The sequence below is a fragment of the Triticum aestivum genome, chromosome 3D (genome assembly GCF_018294505.1).
Source record: "Triticum aestivum cultivar Chinese Spring chromosome 3D, IWGSC CS RefSeq v2.1, whole genome shotgun sequence".
NCBI classification, from domain to species: Eukaryota; Viridiplantae; Streptophyta; class Magnoliopsida; order Poales; family Poaceae; genus Triticum; species Triticum aestivum.
Window position 1 is genome coordinate 11,376,000 of NC_057802.1, and position 20,576 is coordinate 11,396,575.

The 20,576-nt window shown below is 47.7% G+C and overlaps 1 protein-coding gene across 1 annotated transcript; it reads right to left on the minus strand.

Moving 5' to 3' along the window:
• Nucleotides 1-259: 259 nt before the first annotated feature.
• LOC123076864 (hydroquinone glucosyltransferase) lies at nt 260-1,952 on the minus strand. Its single transcript, XM_044499010.1, has one exon. The coding sequence runs from the start codon at nt 1,837-1,839 to the stop codon at nt 385-387; it is 1,455 nt and encodes a 484-aa protein (XP_044354945.1). The 5' UTR covers nt 1,840-1,952; the 3' UTR covers nt 260-384.
• Between the last annotated feature and the right edge of the window lie 18,624 nt (nt 1,953-20,576).

Genomic DNA, 20,576 nt, shown 5'->3' on the forward strand with positions numbered 1-20,576 from the left:
TGTGTTCTTGACGGCATAAAACACATACAATGTTTTAAATAACATAACACCCCGTTAAGAGAAATAAAGTAAAATATAAATCTAAAATTTATACTGGGCTTTGTTAATATTTCTCACAACGAACAGCAATATTGCCACCGCTGCCGGTCGCGGCTCGGGCATGGCATGGCGTACATACGGGCGCGGCAGTGCTGCCGCTGCCGGTCACTGTGCGGTACGGGCGGCGGTACGAGAAGGATTTGCGAGGGTAATCCAGTGCTGAACAAAATCGACTGCCGTAAATATTTCCAACGCAACTTACAAACAACCAGTGCATGCATGAGAATTTTACTTAACAAATCATACAACAGAATTGGAGGTGGCAAAGTATCCGCCGACGCCTAGTCATGCATGCTCGGCACCTGTCCACTTGCTCGCCACCTCGTCCAGCGCGGCCATGGCGGCGCCTCCCTCGAGCAGGCCTTCAATGGCAGCCTTCTGCAGCGTCGCCACCTTAGCTCTGACCTCGGCGCCTTTGCCTGGGCCAGCCATCACCTCCCTCACCGCCGCGGCGATCTCCTCCTTTTTCTTGGTCGCCGGCACCCGCACGGCGGCCCCGACGCCCTGCGAGAGCATCACGGCGTTCTGCCGCTGCTCGGCGAAGAGCGGCCACGCGACCATGGGCACGCCGTGCACCAGGCTCTCGAGGACCGAGTTCCACCCGCAGTGCACCAGGAAGCACCCCGTGGCCTCGTGAGCCAGCACCTCCGTCTGCGGCGCCCACGACGGCACAAGGAGGCCGACGCCCTTGGTCCTCTCCACGAACCCCGCCGGGAGGTAGGCCAGGGGGTCCTTCTTGCTCTCCGCGTCGTAGTAGTTGGCGTTGACGGCCCCCTCGTCGCTCGGGCTCCGCACCACCCACAGGAACCGCTGCCCGCTGAGCTCCAGCCCCAGCGCCAGCTCGTGCATCTGCTCCGTTGGCAGCGATCCCCCGGAGCCGAACGAGACGAAGATCACTGATTTCGGCGGCTGCCGGTCGAGCCAGTCCAGGCACGCGGCGCGCGGCGCGTCGGTGGCGACGGGCGCGGCGTCGGTCCGTATGATCGGACCGATGCTGTACACCGGCGGGCGGCCGGGCTCCGGGCGGCCGAGCACCTTGGCGGCGTCCGGCTCCAAGACGTCGAAGGAGTTGACCAGGATGGCGTGGGCCTCGCGGTAGCGCGCGCCGTGGTGCACCATCCACCGGTAGCTCGGGCTGGACTTGTCCTGCAGCGGCGAGAGGATGTCCGCCCCCGGGATGGGCACGCAGCCGGGGAGCCTGACGGGCTCGGCCAGGTCCCGGAACTCGCCGGGCATGGAGACGTCGAGCTCCGGGAGGTGGAGGATGAGCGTGAGCCCCTGGAGGTTCCCCGGGAAGAAGAGGTACCTCCTGGGCACGCCGGCGGCCACGGCGGCGTCGAAGGAGTCGGCCCCGAAGAGGTCGGCGAAGTAGGCGACCAGCCGCGTGGTCTCCATGAGCCGCGAGAGAGCCTCCGTGAGCGCCGGCACCAGCCGCACGCACTCCTCGGACATGAGCATCTCGATGGAGGCGTCGGGCGGCAGGTCGGAGAGGTCGACGGGCGGGAGGGAGAGGGAGGAGATGCCCGGCGGGAGGGAGGCGAGGAAGGCCCGCTGCGTGGCGGAGGCCGTGGAGGCGAAGGTGATGAGCGTGGCCGTGACGCCGTGCCGCGCGGCCAGGCGCTTGGCCAGCTCGGCGAGCGGGATCAGGTGGCCCATCCCGGGCGTCACCAGCATCGCGACGTGCGGAGGGCGGCGAGCCGCGGCCTCGGCGGTGCCGCCGCTGATGCCGTTCGCCTCCATTGTTCCGCCCGCCCCTGCGCTGCGCTGCGTGTCTCTTTCTCGGGAGGGACAGATTCTCCGGGGGTGCGATGATCTGATTTGACACGGGGGTGGTGGTTTGGTTGGACTGATGTACGGGTGGGGTTTTATAAGTTTGTGGTGCATCCCTACCTACCACAACTTCTATTTTTATACCGTATACCAAATAAGTACGTATACGCGTAGATACCAATCATGCAAAACGAAATTTCTCCGTGGCGGCTACGCGGCCACGCACGGGCACTTTGTGGTATATATACAAGTCTTTGGTGTATTCCCAACTTCCAACAGTTCCATTTTGTATAAGTTTGTGGTGCATTCCTACCTACCAAAAGTTCAGGTTTTATACCAAATAATTCCCAGATACCAACCATTTATACGGAAAATTCTCACTGGCGGCTACGCGGCCATGCAAGGGTACTTTGGGGTTTTATTATAAGTTTTTGGTGCGTTCCTACCTTCCAACACTTTTAGTTTACCAAGAACAAAACTTTCAAACAGTTAGATACCAATCATTTAAACAGAACCCCCTGGCGGCTAAGGGTGGTGGTTTGAGACTTTTTCTCCTCTTCCATTTCCTGGGTGGGGACGTGCATATGTGTTTTTTTCTCAGCTTTTTTCAGCGTGATAAAAAAGTTCCCGAATTGTAAAAGTTCAATTTTTTGGAAATTGTTTTTTAAAACTCGAAACTTCTAAAGTGTCGAGAATTATCAGAAGCCAGTGCTACAATTTCTAAAGTGTCATAAATGAAAAGTTACTTTTACTCCATTAGTTATGTTCTTCTGTACTTTTGTATCGTTCCGTGAACGATTTGATTCGGGAGATCAGTTCTGAATGCAACTTGGGCGTCGAAAATGAGAGTTTAAGGCGGCTAGCCTCTCAGCCAGTACGTATCTACTCCCTCCGTCCCATAATGTAAGACGTTTTTTGACACTAGTGTAGTGCCAAAAAACGTTTTACATTATGGAACGGAGGGAGTAGTATCTTTAACGACTTTTATCATGCTGTAAAACTGTAGTATATGTTGTGATGACTAGCCATGCTACCCTCGCGGTAGGCAAGTTGCAACACTGTCATTGTCTTCTTCTAACCAAACTAGCAGAGAGTGACCTGTGCATCTGCACCGCTAGATTCAATAACATTTAGTTTGTGTGACAGGTCAAATAATCCTTGCTGTTTGATTCCTCCTAAACTCCAAGCTCCAAGTGCCTATCTTCAGATGTGATAGATCATCAAATAGATCGATACACGGAGAGTTAAATCTAAGGCCGCGCTTGGCATGGATGCAATTTAATATAGGTGTGTTTAACTTACATGTGTAAGTTACCGGGCAAGAGCTATTTCCGGCCAGACAACAATACGACGGGCGGAGACCTGTATTCTTTACGAGTGTATTTGAAAGGTAAAACGATAATCCAAACAGAGCCTAAAGATTTGCAGCTTTTACTCCTATTGGAGCCCAGATATTTCTGCGGGGTTGTATTACCCTGCAGACATCTTTCAGTGCACATGTCATATCGCTAAATGCTTCGTTCGTCTTTACTCTCATAGTCTATGTCAATGATTCATCTTTTTTTGCCGTCCTTCGTACTATATTGCATTGATAATATCGCTTCAGCATAAAGAAAAATTGGCTACTGATTGACACAACCGAAATAATTTAATGCGTACTTGACTACTTTTCCTATAACCTTGAAGGCTTGAACACATGCATGTTGATAATCTTGGTTGTGTCAATCAGTAGCCAGTTTTTTACATTAGATAAATTATTATGTCTTACTTTTTAAAAGGTTGATTCTACACACACTTTTTTTTTTCGGGCACAAACACTTGATATTGTTGCTTTTGAATTACACATATGTGTACTTTTGGCACAAGTTAATTATATGCACTGTACTCATTAGTTTTCTGATGATCTAGCTTATCAGCCAAGCAGTTGGACAGTTTTTTTTACCGGTGACATCATTGATGACGGCACTGCTTGTAAAAAATACGTTCGATTATTGCTCTTATGAAAAGATTGCTTAGCTCATTGCTGACGTCATCACTTGTACCTGAACTGCTCTTTCGTTAGCAATGCCTACCAGAGTCGGACCTTGTCTTGTCCATCTTTTTATTGGATATAAAATAAAAATACCCATGGAGCATCTTAGGGCATGGCTAATGCATAGCCTTATGACGATGCCTCATGCGCAATGTAGGATCGGATGTCAGGGAAAATATGTTCGGATAGTGATGCGGGATCCTGTGCAAGAGGCAGATGTTTGGGGAGAAAAAATGTGGTCTAATGTAAAAAACTGAAAAAATTGAAGTGAAGAGTAGAGATGCATATGTATTAAAGTTTCTATTTTCTATTTCTTGATGAGGCCCACTGGCAGTAGCTTTCATTGGGAAGAAAATATCACTGTAGTTGTCTCAAGCTACTTTTTCTCGTGAGGCACTGTATGCATATGTCACCATTGTACATGCCCTTAGATCTGATTAATATCAAGAAAGGTCGGTAAAATGAATAGACAATTAGACGTAGAACGATCAGTAAAATAAAATTTACATTAAAAAGCGTACTAGTTTTCTTCTTCCTCTGATTGTACGCCGCACATCGGAGATTGAAAATTGCACTAAACCAACAACAAAGAAAATCAGCACTTGCAAACACCCTCGCCATATCGGACTTTGAAGATTACAATAGCAACTCACCCCTTGAGATGAGAACTATAAATCACTGAAACAACATCGGCTGGAGCATCACCCCACGAAGAACAGGCTTGCAATTCATCACCACACGTTCAGAGGGTTGAAGGAACCAGACCAGGCCATAGAACAACACAAAATAACATGTCGTAGTCGTCACACCAAAATCCACACGAAATGCTAAGATCAAAAGGAAAACAACGGATTTGAGGACAACTCTCACAGGCCCTTCATCGGCACCAACTCGGACGTAGTCGAGGAAGGGAGAGATCAAAGAGACCTTATTGCAATAGGACATCGTCGCCACCACCTCTCCGAGGTTGTCGGGGAAGCAAAAACCAAAAACCGACGAGGCCGTCAGACAAGGAAGAGGAGGAGGACCGCCAACACTTGAGTCTCATTCATTGTACTATTAGAAGGTACTCCCTGCGTTCCTAAATATAAGTCTTTTTAGAGATTCCAATATGAACATCTACACTCTAAAATACGTCTATATACATCTGTATGTAGTTCATATTAAAATATCTAAATAGACTTATATTTAGGAACGGATGGGAGTATTTTATTTCTTTCTATTCCGCAAGTAGGTTTTGTCCTATGTGAAGTTTGACAAAAATTATAAGGCAAAATATCAACATTCACAATATCAAATCAGTGACTCCCGTGTCGTCCCCCGCGGGCGACCCGGGAGGGCGCCGCCGCCACCGCCTAGGGGTTCCCTTCCTCGCTGCCCTTCCCCTCGCCGCCGCCGACGGGCGCCACCGGGCAAAGCCCTCGTGGCGTTGGCGGCGGCGGGGCTACTCGTCACCTATTCTGCGAGGTGGGATGTGGGGCTCCTTCTCCTCAACAGCGCCGTAGGGCAGCAGGTCACTTCCGTCCCCAGCGCCTTCCCCTGACGCCCTGCTAGCTCGACGGCATGGCATCCCTTCCAGTGGTGCGGCATCCCTGGCATGGGCGCTGCCTCCTGGCGACGGATCTGGGTACTCCCAGATTGGATCGGGGATGGGGGCTTTGGAGATGGGAGTGGCCGGTGGCCCTGCGGGATGGCGGTGGTGGTGCATCTGGTGGCCAGGCTCCGCTGGTGACTTCAATCGTGGAGGTGCCGGCGGCGGCGTGTGCTCAGCCTGGTGGTGGCGGCGGCCGTGCATGGGAGTTGGATTCCTTCGAACAGATCTGGGTGAAAACTTGCTTTCGGCTAATGCCAAGGCCGGTGGTGGCGGCGCTATCTGCATCGTTCCCTTCTTGAAGGCATCGCCGTGGAGAAGTTCAAGGCCACTCTCTGCTACCTTCGAGGGAAACCCTAGATCGGATGATCGGATGACGGCGGCGCTCTGGTGTCGTTCCCCCTTGGGGCGTCTTTCTTGGAGGTACACACGTGATCGAGGGACCAGAGGACAGATTCTTTGGTGGAGCGGTGCATCATCTCACTCATTGATGGTGGCGGGTCTCGGCGGCATGGCGCTGTGGTGACTCGGCGTCCGATGCGCGGAGATGGACTCGCGCAGGAGGGTGACGCGGTCTGGCGTCATGGTGGCATCGACGACTGCTAGACCGGGCAAGGTAGATGCAGCAGTACAGCTCTGAAGATGAATTGGTGGCAGGTGGCTGCGGCGGCCTCATACCCGGCAGGCGTCCTGGTTGAGGAGTGCGCCGGACCGGTGGGTTACCCATACCCGGCAGGTGTCTTGGATGGGAACTCAGGTCTTAGATGTTAGGTTTGGCTGTGAGGTCTGCTTGGTATTAGGCCCAGACTATCAGCATCCCTTCATCAATTGGATAGGAGTAGCGACAGATGTTGCCTAGACGGTGGCTTTAGTCTTACTGTTGTATTACTTTGTAAAGTCTTGTGTGAACAATTAATAAAGTGGATGCATGCATCATCCAGATGCAGAGGCCGGGGGTCTTCCTCCTTTTCAAAAAAAAAAGGCAATATCAAATCAGTATCATTAAATGCATCATCGAATTAACTTTTATATTATATATCTTTAGTATTGCAGATTTTATATATTCTAATATAAATTTGGGTAAACTTTAGGAATTTGACTTAGAACAAATCTGATATGTGGAGTAAAAAGTAACGGATGAAATATATAGTTGACTCTAGTTTGAACCACATGAAAGTGTGCCTGGTCAATGTACACACCAGCAGGAATCATCACGTCTTTAGCACACATACATAATTAGAACATATTTTAGATGTGTTAATTAGTAAATCTTAGCCACTAATGTTCAGAATTAACGTATATTATATTTTAGCCTATATGAAAGAATGTAGTGTGTTGTTTGCCTTTTATCTATACCGTTTTTTAGCATTGCCTTTTATCTATACCTAATAATAAAGTTAATAGTGCTTTTTGCTGTATGTCACATAAATTGCCCCAAAGTTACAAAATATTACTCCCTCCTTTCTGGTTTACAGGGCTTATCTCAAAATTTTAGTTTTTCCATTTTGTAAGTCTCAATTTGGTTGTTTCCCATCACATGTTCAGATTCCAAGATGCATTAAATCAATACATGCAAGTATTAAGAGAAAATTGACCAATGCATGTAATTTATGCATGCATGCATTGCAATTAATGCATTGGTAAATATACTTTTTTTAGGAAAACAAGAACATTAATTGGGTGTTTTTGCAAACTACAAAAGGTATTCCACCACACACCATCTATCTTGGTTGGTGAGATTTTTGAATTGAGCCTTATAAACCGGAAAGGAGGGAGTACCTACCAATGCCACCTATAAGTAACAAAAAAGTTTCACACAGAGGATCCCCCGCCTGGGCCGGGCCATGCAGTAGAGACCTCCTATACTGCGCCCTGTTTGTTGGGAGAAGACGCAGCGCACCCATTTGGGCCGGCCCATCGATGGGCGACCTGTTTTATTTTTTTATTTTTTTTTCGTTTTTTGTCTCCTTTAATTATTTGGTACTTCAAAAAAGTTCTAAATTTTTTTAAAATGAGAATTTTTTTAAAATTATTCAATAAATCATAAAATATTTGAGGATTCAAAAAATGTTACTAATTCCTTAATACATATTCTCATATTTATAAAATGTTCACAAGTTTAAAAACAAATGTTTGAAAGTCCAAAAATTCATGATTTTTTTAAAAAGTACATGTATTAAAAGATGTTAATGAAATTGAACAAAATGTTCGCCAAAATGTTATTGGTGATGCATCAAAATGTTGTCATGGCCATTGGTGATTATGATTTCTTTTTTGTCCCGTTGCAACGCACACACCCTTTTGCTAGTTTTAATAATATAATAATAGATAGGTGCCCAAATGACTTGTATTAGTTTAGATTCTACAATATTTTTCAATCAAGTAAGAGTACTGAGAAAGGCAATATACTCCCTCACATCCGGTTTAAAGGATTCATGTCAACATTCTCATCAACCCAGGTAAATGATGAGTAGGCTAGGTGTTCGGTTTATTCAGTCATTTATAATTTAAGTTCAAAAGAAATAGCCTCCGAAATAAGTACAAAAAATTTAGCACCCAGCCATATTAACCGGAATCGGTTTGTTTGGTTACCGAAAAACCTAAGTGCAACATCAGTAGGAGTGAGCATTGTATTGAATGCACAAAATAACCAGTTTCATGAGGTACGCATACATGATCGAAATCCTATACTTACTTGTTTGAAGGATTCATTAGCTCTTGACTATCGTTGCATGCAAAATAATAGTAAAATATTCAAGTAGATTAAACTAATCACTAGCATGATGTTATGTACTATACTTATATGGAAGGTTGGATTTTCTTTTTTGAGAATGCACTAAGAGATTAGAACTCCGACAAGCCAATTAAGTATTGAACGGCCTGCCGAGAGTCCGCTGCAACCATATACTCCGAGTTGTCGACTTTTACGCTTCAGTTCGGTTTCTTCGGTGAATATTGCTTTTTAGGGTTGGAAACCAAACGCAAAACCAAACACCGAAGAGCAGCCATGTTTTCCACGGAACCATAATACCAAACACTGAATAAACCGTCAATCGGTTTAAACGGTTCGGTTCTGTTTGATTTTTCGGCTTTCGCTGTCAAAGTGCCCCCTCCTAATGGTGAGTGGATGTTACGAGTTTCATGGGTTCAGAACTTCCCAATGAAATACTCCTCACGTGTTCAAGTCCTGAAGTGGTAAGTGCAACACCCTCCCTCTAATTGATATCAGCCGCACGATCAATCACAACATGCATCAGCCAAGGGAGCATGCGCCGCACGATCAATCACATATGCAAGGATTGCGTGAGCTGCAATAGACTGGTTACATATTCTTGTTATACTGCATAGGTTTGTTGTTGATCAATCCAATGCAACGTGCATCAACAAACAGCTAGCGATTCACCAATGCGTGCATCTGCCTCATTAGCTGTTGATCCATCCAAACTTGATACATCTAGCAAGCATCTGCCTCACCTCATTGTTGTACCTCCTAGGCTTTCAGAGAGGAGGTGGAGAATGTACGATGATATATCCATCACGTAAAACACACGGTTATTGTACGTACACCAAGACCTATTGTTGAGCTCTTCTACATACCGGTCCACTCCACTGCTACTCTCTCTTCCCTGGATCTTCTCCAGCTTCGTGCTCTCAAGGTCAAGAGATAATATGCCAACACCACGATGGACGAGAATTGCACCTCTAATCTCTGCGAAGCTGAGGATCCTGAATGATTCCGATGCCTCTTGCCCTTGGGGCATCGAATGAGCTTTGTGTCTAAGCATCTCCAATGTACATGTAGAATCCCCACAAGGATTCTAAATCAGCATACACCACCCTCTCAGTGACCCTTAGGTTATTTCTTTTACTTGCTCTTATCTTGCATAGTGATAACCTTAACTCATAGTTGCAGTTTAGTAAACCTTTAATCTCGTTATCACTAAATCAACTAATTTAATTAAAATTATTTAGTTGCATATTCACCTCTCTAGTTGACATCCTTAATCTTCAAGTAGATCTATGCATCCTAGAACACTATAGGAAGTATTCTAGATACTAGTGGACCCGTTGCGCCAAATGGCGCAGAGGCACCCTAAATCCATGTGTGCGATGAAACAAATATTCATAGTTGAATCCCCTTTAATAGGAAACATGGTGGACTAGTGTCTACAATGACATGTGTATACATATTTTATTTTGATAGCACAGAGTACGTTTTAGTCAGCTTAGCTATGGGCAAGTACATATCATAATAAACATAATCTCCTTTAGTCAAAAAAACTTGTGTCTTGTTGTGTACAATGAGATATATATACACATTCTAATTTGGTGGTATAAAGCCCCATTCAAAACCTCTGGCATATTTACACACCGTTACAGTAATGTGACTTATTAGTCTGTGCTGACTGAAAATCTATGTTGTTTTAGGTTTCCTCCACGGAGGGAGCTCGCATGAATGATCCTGTGAGCATTAGCTCTGCTGAAGCCGTGGACACGAGCTCTAATGAAGGCGTGGAGACCAGCTCTGATGAAGGTATTTTCAGCAATGCTAGACATCACTTACGCGCACGAAGATAAATATATCTATAGCCACAAATAATGCACATGCAGAAGAAAAGGAGAGCAAACCTTGAGGAGCAAAAACGAGCTGCAGGTCTAGGAACAAAGCAATTCGTCTAACCTGCAAAATAAACACAGACAAAAAGGTAAGAACACAGGCACAACAATGCAGACATAAACCGCATTTACCAACAATGCATTAAAACATGTCTGAAAGGCCATCCAATACATACAGAACAACAGGACGACATCACAATAATACCTTTAATCTAAGAGAATAATACTGAAGAAATGAATCGAAGGAGAACAGAGCTATAAAGCTTTTATTAATGAAAAAAGTCCATTTTACTACGCTGAACAAAGTTGCTGGTTCACATTACCCCTTGAGCTATTTTTTGGTTCCCTTACCCCCCTAAACAAGCCCATACCGGACAAAAAAAACCCCTGGGTGGTTTTCCTAGACCGGATGCTGACATGGACACGGTCAAAGGTGGTATTTGACCTACGGGTGGGTCCCACTATGGCAGGGGCGTCTTCAACCCCTCGCCAAGAGGACGCTGCGTTGTTGGCGTTCGTGCGTCGACGGCCACCTCATGCTTCACACTGTCCCACGCGTCCCCGGGCCTTTCTTCGCGCCATAGAGACGTGCACGGCCTCCTCTACCTCTTCCCTCTTTCGCAGCTTCCTCTGCCCTTCTCTAGCTCTCTCCCGAGTGTCTCCGAGAGAAACCATCGCCGCCGCCCTTTGTCCTCGTGTCCACCAGCCACCTCTTGCCACACCAACATGTCCAGGAGCTCCGCCTAGACGCCTTGAACATCTCCGTAGAAGAACTCGAGCTCGGACACACTGCATCACGCTAACCGCCATCTTCTTCCTTGTTGGCATCCGAAGATCGCCATTGTCGATTCGGGCACTTCAGAGCCTCCCCGAGCCAGAAAAGATGCCCTACGACTTCACTATGAGTTCCTACGCATTTACCTTCTTCCCTCTTCGTCGATTTGGTCCTCCAACTAAGGTAGCCGCCATGACCGAAGCCGCCGTCCGCCATTGCCGATGAGCTCGTCGCTGCCAAGCTCTCCGAGCCGCCATGTGTTGTCCAACAAGCTTCTGCTACCCCGTGGTTGCCACCCCGCTACTCATCTTGCTCGTCTGCATGCTCCATCACAGTTGCCCGCATGCACCGAGCGCCGCCGCCGCCCAGCTCGCTTCCGTCGCCAGCACCAGCCACCCCAGCACCCGCTGCTACAACTAGCCAACGCGCCTCGTCGCGCTGGTCACACAGAGCCCACGCGCGCATCCATCCTCCGCCGGAATCGGCCGGCCGGCGATGTCCGATGTGCCCCGGTTAGCCACCGGCTAAACCTATCGTTAGCACTTAGTTAATCCACCCCTTGAGTCAATGCCAAGCAGGTCCCACTAGCTAATTAATCACAGGGCTAATTTTCTGTTTGGATTAAGTTAATCATCATGGCCCCACCCACAGGTCAAAACTACCATTGACCAGCGCCACGTCAGTTGCAAGTCAAGACATACCACCCACGGGTTTTTTTGTCCGGTATGGGATTGTTTAGGGGATAAGGGAACCGAAAAATAGATTAGGGGGTAATGTGAACCACCAACCTTGTTCAGGGTAGTAAAATGGACTTTTTTCTTTATTAATCGATGAGTAGCCTGGTTCTCATTCCAATAGTAAATATGCAGAAATTGGGGAAGATGGCCACCGATCAATTTGACATATTGTGCTTTCAGCCAAACTAAGATACACAACCAGCCAATGTATTTTTACCTCCACTGCACCAATGTTATTGTAAGCTAATCTAGCAGAAAGAATAGACAATAAACCATGCCAATATCATCATCAGTACACAAGCGCACAACCCATGGTATATGCAGACAGCTCAACCGTAGACAAAAGTAGGCCTAGCGCCAGAAAACACACCCACCAAATTATACCAAGCATAAGAAAGCACATACTATCAATTGCAGAGGCAGCAGCATACACAAAACTTAGGACTCATAAGAAATACAAAGAAAGAAGCTAAGGAGCAGTGCATTACCAGAAGGAAGAAGCACAGCCAGGACAGCAATGAGCAAACGACAACCTGAGTAAAAAAATGGCTAGATCACTGCGTGGCAGAGTAGGCTATAGATAATCAAGAACCTGTGAACTGATAGTAAATTCGTAATATAGTGTTCCAAACAAACTTCAGACAGCAAAATTTACTTTTTGAAAAGACACAATTTGACATTTGTTAGGCTAAACAAAAAAGAAAGATTGTGATAATATTTAGAGGAATTAATTCAGTTTGCAGGAGAACGTGATAACCTCAGTATCTTCAACCTGCATGCATAATAAGAAGGTCAAAAGGCTTGTTTTCTGGTAGAGAAGTCGGTCAGTCTCACATGCTACATCGACAAAACAATAAGAAATCAAGTTTTGCTCATATAGTCATCCGGACCTGGCAAGTCTTGTTCATATATAGTCATCCGGACACCGAAAGCTGAAGCAAGCACATGACAAACACATGACAACATATATTCTGAAATTACAGAGTAGAACTGGGTAAAGAAGTAAGTCCGTCTCAGATGCTACATCGACAAAAAAATCAAGAAGTCAAGTTTTGCTTGAGTTGAGCCTTGATCGGCAGCCTTCACACCTACCTTGCTCTAAATTAGTCCAAAAGAAATAAAAACATGTGCAGCACATAATACTTTTGAGAAATCAGTGTACACAAACATGAGGAATTTGTAATCCAACCCCCGAATGCAAAACAGTTGCATCATAGTAGGTATATATGCAGTCCATATTCCATTCTCATAATTTTCTTGCAACACTTTCTGTAATTCAAGCAGGTTTTTTCTTTCTTGCCACTTATCAGTAAGAACAAAACACACCAATAAAACAAGAATCTAAAAAATGTCCTCACACTTTGAAGAAAAAAAGATATGAATTAACTCTCAAGATCAAGCGACGGGCGTCTTCCCTGTCTACTACCGCCAGCCTCAACACCAACTCCACATATCAAACACATTGCCTTTCCACTGACCCCTCGTTGCCTGAGAAGAATAAAAGAGGGAACGACGTTTGAAGCTCACCTTGATGTGTTGGAATCAGGTGCACTCGCTGTAGCTCGACCGAGCTGCGCCCATGATCTGGACCGGCACTCCCGCTGGCTGTACAGTCCGCTGCAGGTTAGAAAACGTGCCCCAGCCTCCTCGTAGGTCCCGATCCAGGATCGGAGCAGATCGAGCCGCCACCAACCACAAGGTCGAGCCCGACCTCGCCGGCCGGTGACCCTCTCCCGTCCGACGCGACGCCTCCCTCTCCTCTTTCCCCTCTCTCTCTCTCTCCCTCTCATCTTCTCTCTTCCTACAGAACGAATCGAGCGCCGCCACCGTCGCCCTTTGCCTGCACGCCTCCTCCAAGCCCGCCAAGGAGGTTTGGACAAGACACGGGAGGTGGTCGCGATTGACACGGGAGGATGCGCGACCGTGGAGGCGGCTAGGGTTCGTGTGGGAGGAGTGGCTTGTGCGCGAGGAGGCGCTTTGCTTTTTCCCTTGCCCTCTTTTTCTGTTGAAACTGAGCCACACGCAGCGCCCTGCACGCGACCGCAACCAACGACGCGACGACCCCGACGAATGCATCCACGGCAGCCGATGAGCGGGACCAGGACCAGCTCCGGCCCACCCGTCATCGCGGTAGGCCGGGTGCACGTACAGGCCGACCCCTCCGCAACTGCTCCCCAACCCCAACGCACGTCGCGAGCAGCGCGCCAGGAGCGTCCCGCCAACAACTGTTGACCGGAGAAAACACTACCCTACACCTTACACCCTGGGACATGCAGTCAGTGGTACTGACGAGCGGGACCAAGGGCAGCACCGGCCCACCCATCATCTGTGCATCACCGCCGGCCAATTCCTCTGTGGCTCGCCCATGCCGCACGTATTAAACAAAAAAAGACGGTGTGCTTACAATGCTATCATTAGAAATTTATGAAAAAATGTATCTTAGCATGTACAATAGAGTGGTGACATTATCTACTATGCTAGATATACTTGAAACATATATATAATATTTAGAATAGTATCCCAAATAGTGTGTCACTAAAAAGATATACAAGAAAAATGAGTTATTAAGACGTAAAAATAATAAGCATGTTTGCAAGTTCTTACTTGAGTAGGGTTGGATTGACACGTTCGTTGGGTTTGATATAACAAGTATTTGTTGTATTAGTCTAAGGCAACAGATATTTAGACTTGTACATTTTGTTTAAAAAAATATTGAATACAAAGACTCAAATAGTCAATGGGACCGCTATACATACAAATGCAGTAGGCGTCTCAACAGAACTGGCTTCCTGAGGCATTTCACTGATAAGGGGTGGCGAGACCATGTGGAGCCGATGTCGCTCTTCCACGACAATGATGGCGCGGCGTACATTGCAAAGGAGTGGTCATGTCATAACAAGCTGGCGGATGCATTTTAGGTAATCTTTGATATAGAAGCAATTCAAGGGCATACTTTCGCCGAGGGAAAAGTGTTTCTTAGCGAAGTCATTTAGTAGCGTGTTGAAGAGATTTGAGTCATAACGCATGGAGGAAAGAGAAATACCTTCACAATCATATAATGTCAAAATACTATTGACCCAAAGTTGTCACTATTCACATTTGAATTTGTCTTTTTTGAATCTCAAGCTCTACATTGAGTTTTGAGCTGATTTTTTGGAGTTGTAGACACACCACGTAGATATGTTGTCAAATAATTTCAGAATTTCTTGGAATGTCTAAATATAATCTTTTGTTATTTATCTCATTGATCTGACCTAATGTGAGATCCTATGTCTTCCCTGGCTAAGACAGAGATAACAAGAGAGATGGGTGAGGCGCCTGTAGGAGGGGTGGCCAGACTGGCCGTGGCGCGTTGGTCGGACCGATGTCTGGTGGCCTCAAAGAGCTTATCGTCGACTGTATCATGTGATTTGGTACATGGGAGGTGCGCCCGTAATCGTTGATGAACCTTGTTAACAAATCTCGGTGCCGTTTGCTTGTGATGTGTGATTGCGTGTCCTCGACATGAATCCTTGAATTATATACCTATACATATCCCTAATACCTAATACCTAATATCTAATACCTATACCTATACCTAATAATATTAAAAGTGAGGGTTGTTTCTCCACTTTTTCGTCCAAAACTGCTTTTTCATACATGTTTTGCCTGTCTGTCCTTTTCGTCGCTCGCCCGCATGCAGAATTTTCACGCACCCAGGCTCAAAAATCCAAATAAAAAGCCACTTTGATTTGTGCCTTCACCCGTAATAAGCTAAAAAATAGACGTGTTACAGAGAATCAAACTTAAAAACCTCATAGGTAAGGCTAACCATGATAACCAACTGGCCTAGCTAACTTTTGTGCGAAAGTACAAGTTTTGTATATATTAGCATGGCCCAAATTATTCTAGCGGGACATAGCCATGATCAAGCAGTTAGAGCACGGTTCTTCTTTGGTAATGGTCATGCGTGCTTACAAACAGAAGGGAGATCAACATGAGGCATCACAAAGCTAGGTGAAGGAAAATATGTAATCACCACATGGAATGCATGTTCAGGAAAAAACACATTAAAAAGAAATATTATATCCATACCTGATTGTTTAAAGTCAATTTCTAAACTAGGGACATGGAAAGAATATTTTTCTACATCGCAACACGGAAATACTCCCTCCGTTCCAAAATAGATGACTCAATTTTATACTAACTTTGTACTCCAAAATAGATGGCTCAACTTTAGTACAAAGTTGGGTCATCTATTTCGGAACGGAGGGAGTAATTTGTAATATCTCCCATCCCCGTGGTGCTGGAAGAAGCATGATGTTTGGGTTGGTGGGACGGCAGGAGCAGCAGACCAGCGGGTTCTGGGCCATTGATGTGTACGCACATGATTAGTGTGGTGGGTCAGCCTTGAGTAGGCGCTTATAGTAGAAAAGAAAGTATTATTAAATTTAAAAAAATTCTAGGCGCCCATGTCTTACAACGCGAGACGCTAAACTGCCGGTGCTAATTGAACGCTATGCACCGCATGCGGGAGAGGAAGGAGCGAAGCGCCCGATGCATCCTTTTGCGTCGAGAACCTTGCTACACGTACGATGGATTCCCCGTCCAACACTTTCGATTAGAGACAAATCGTTGGTGATTCAATTTGTGGGCCATGGCATTTGCAGTCTAGTTGTACCAGCGTACGAGGAAAATGAATCGTATGCAGAGCAGTTTCATTGCGTCGACGCAGCGCCTGGCGCTGGGATTTGACGGCACCAACCGTTGATCGACCAGGAATTCAATAGAAAAGGAATCCTCGCGCCTCTCCAAACACCGCGCGTTGGAGATGCCCTCACATACGACCCCGTCACCGACACACTATTCTTCTAGACGTACACCGTCGCGCAAGAGGCAGCCTCGCTCGACCCAGTGGCACCCGTCACAACGTACGAGGAGTCGAACTCATATTTCTTTGTGTCCCCTATATGAACTCCTCACTTTTCCTACAATTCTTTTCCCTATCATAATAGTTTTCTTTTGACAGCCCTATCATAATAGTTGAATGATGACGAATCTTTGTCCAAAAGCTCCCAATCTTTCCGGACATGAGCACGGTCAACGACCAAGTTCTTGGACCTGGCCGACCTAGCAAAACCTGCGGTCATCATGCGTGCTAGGGAGCATGAGCCGCACGATCAATCACATATGCAAGAATTGCCTGAGCTGCAACAGTGTGGGTACATATGCTTATTTTACTGCATAGATTTGTTGCTGACCAATCCAATGCAACATGCATCAACAGACAGCTAGCGATTCACCAATGCGTGCATCTCCCTCGTTTGCGGCTGATCTACCCAAACTTGATACATCTAGCAAGCATCTGCTGTTGGCGCAGCTAGGCCCGGCACACGACAACAATCACCGCAGACACGGTCAGAAGGGAAGAAGAAGAACACGGAGGATTTGCGGGCGCACCAACACCCTGCCGCGGCCTTTTTTCTTTTTTTTCCACCTCAAGCACGAACTCGATCTGGGCAACAAGTACACAGGGGTGGAGGGGGTCTTATACCCGCGAGCTCTGACATGTCAGGACGCGCACCAACGCGCCCACCTCCCACTCGCCATGTCCCGCGCGCCATCGCGCACCCACGCGATCGCCGCGGCCGCTCCGGACACCCGACGCAGTCACCTCTCCTGGTTCCTCGCCAACTAACCCACGCACACACGCACGCACACACACTCGGACACGCACGCATGCACCCGAGCCTGCCACGGGCCGGACCAGACGCGACCAGCGCGCGCACACGCACACACACCTGAGCCCGCCGTGGCTTATTGCCTAACATCTGCCTCACTTCATTGTTGTACCTCCTAGGCTTCCATAGAGGAGGTGGAGAATGTACGATGACCAATCCATGTCATAAAACACAACGTGGTTGTACGTACACCAGGACCTAAGGCTGAGCTCTCCCGGATACCAGTCCACGCCACTGCTGCTACTCTCTCTTCCCCTGATCTTCTCCAGCTCCGTGCTCTCGAGGTCAAGACATAAGAAGCCGACATCACGATGGACGAGAATCGCACCTCTGCTCTCTGCGAAGCCGAGGATCCCGAAATATTCCGATGCCTCCGGCCCTTGGCCCTGGGGTGTGGTCAGCATGCAGCGCAGCCAGCCCTCGAAGCTCTCTTCACCATGATCGTCGTCGTCATCGTCGTCTTGCTCCCGCTTGGTCCAAAGCTCGAGCATCCTGCCGTAGTCAATGCTGTTGACGAACGAGAGTGCTTTTCCTCGCCCGGCGGTGCACAGGAACGGTGGTCCTTCCCAACCAGAGCTGACTGGTATGGGTAGCTTGGTCAGGGAGACACGCGCCGCGTCGGCACTAACGTCGAGGGTGTAGTAGCATGCGTGGTCCGTGTATAGCCAGTGCACGGTGCCACGGCCGTCCACGACGCCGTCGGGCGGCCCTGACATGGTGAGGCCGCCGACGTCTGGGCAGTCGATGGGCGCGCTCCAGCGGCGCGAGGCGGAGGAGTATGCGTAGGCGTGCACGAGCTGGTCGCTTGGGGTTTTGGCGGTGAAGAGCACACGGAAAGCCGTCGCCGGTCCGTGTCCGTGGTGATCTGCGCGAGTGAGAAGCGCGTACCCCGTAACGTCTCCCCCCAGGCGGTCGTGGTCCAGGTCCACGGCCGGCGGCGGGAGGACGTGCACGTCGCCGACGAGAGGGTGGCACACCGCCAGGTGGAGCTTCCCGAAGTCGAGCGGGGCAGGTAAGAGGCGCACGAGGAGGAGCCCGCCGCGCGACGCCAGTGGCTTGGCGTGGTTGAAGAGCCCATCGGCGTTGGGGATGATGGAGGTGGAGCCCATGCTGAGGCGCCGCCACGTCGCGTGGATCCTCCTGAACTGCGGCGGGAACCTGGATGTCTTTTCTAGGGCCACCGGCGCTTTGACGAGAAAGGAGTTCTGGTAGAAAGCCCCGAGAACGAAGGAGGCGTGCCGCGCGTTCTCGTTCTCCGGCAGGAGGGCCGCTCGTCGCAGGATGGCCCGGTCATTGCCGAGGAGCCGGAGCCACCGTCTGCACGTGCCGGCGCAGCGGAGGAGGTCGACGGGGTCCGCCAGGAGCGCGAAGATGTCGAGGAGGAGGTCGTCCAGAATTGCGTCGGCCATCGATCGATCTTGGCTAGGGCTCGATTGGCCTGTCGTGGTGGTTTGCCGAGGCGGTTCGATCGCCGACGAACTCATATACATACACATATGACAGGATAAGCCGCCGGTTCCGACTGGAGTCTCGTCTCTACTCCGTCATGGCCTCCATCTGTTATGATTGCCTGGTCGTTGGTGGTTTCCCTTCTTTTGTAATAGGACTAGGCGGGTCTGTTTAGGACACATCTAGATGTGGCATAGTTATTATGTCACATCTAAGCTGATATCCACTCTGATTGTGGTTTTTTTTTTGTCTTAGTTTTTTTTGTTTCTTGTTGCTGCATTATATATTTGTGGGAGCTTAGATGTGACATTCTTAAAAAGACATCTAGACGTGAATTAGTCAAACTGTAGGACTAGTCTATGCCGGTGCTGCTTAGGTTTTTGCCCCATAGCACTTGTTTCGATGGCGGGCAAGTGCGGTGGGTTTCCTGACAGTGCGTTGAACTCGCTCTCTCCTTCTCCCTGTTCTCGGACTCCTTTATGTAATAGACTATTGTATTTCCGTTCTCAAGTAATGGAAAGGGGGATAGCCCGGTTCAAACAAAAAACTGTTATGATTGCCTCCGTCCGCCACGCCCTGTCGCGCCTCTCGTCTCATGTGTTTCTTGATTCAACGTAGGAGTAGCTGAGAGTGCACGGTAAACTCATGGTGAAACCTCGCCCGATGCTGATCATCGATTTTCTACTCCCACCTCTCTCCTAGGGTTTAGGGTTCAGCAGCGGACATCAAATCTGGGCACTCAAATGCCCGCGGATGTGTCCGGATGCGTCCGCGAGCAGTGAGCAGGCAGACCACATATTTTCTTCTTAGCATCTGAATAACTGATATTTCAAACCTTAAATCCATACAAAATAAAAACCTACAGATCAACTAAAACCTAGCCTACATTACTTGTTTTCGTCCAAGATGTTCACGATCTCCATGCCGGGCTCCAGGTACATGGCAGCAGCTACAACTCCGGCTCCTGCGGTCCATACTCCACCTCCGCCTCCAGATAGGCGAAAAGCATGTCGATCTCCGCCTTCCGCCGGCGGAGGAAGCGGCGGTTGGCCTTCATCCTCCCCTCTGCCTCCAGATAGAAGAAAAGCTCGTCGATCTCCGCCTTCTGCTAGCGGAGGAAGCGGCAGTTGGCCCCACCCCCGCCTCGGACTGGATAGAGGCTAGGATGGCCACATGATCCGCTGCCTTGACCAGCTCGTACTACGCCGGCGCCTCGGGCATGCCGAAGCTTGGAGTTGGGGCCGCCACATCTACGTCGGCTTCCTCTGCTACGCCCTCCTCCAACTAAATTTCATATGTGACAAAAGTAAATGTATTTTGGAACGTGAACATTTTTTATATTGAACATCTGTTAAAAATAAAAATAAACTTGAAAAATATAAATGAAAATATATCAAGACCGGTTCACTGTTTGCTTATTGTTTCTTTACATTTTTTTTGTTTTTCCTTTTTTGTTATTTTTCTAAAAGTAAAAAAAATTCAAAAAATTATCACTGTTTCAAATTTTGTTCATAAAATACAAATGTTCGCATTTTAAAAAAGTGTGCAAACAATTCAATAAAATGTTTCTGTCTTTCAAAATTTCTAGGGACGTGAAAACACGAACATTTTTCTTAAAGAGCGAGCAAAATTTTGAACATGAACCTTTTTTGAAAACACGAAAAAAATTGGAATTCCAAACAAAAAATTGAGAAAATAAGAACAAAAAATTGAAACATTTTCCCCCGAATTTCTGCAAACATTTTTTGTATTTGTGTAAAAAAAATACCATGTTCAACGTAGGGTG

Coding starts and splice junctions, on each gene's coding strand:
- LOC123076864 (XM_044499010.1), bottom strand. CDS start 1,839: ATGGAGGCGAACGGCATCAGCGGCGGCACCGCCGAGGCCGCGGCTCGC.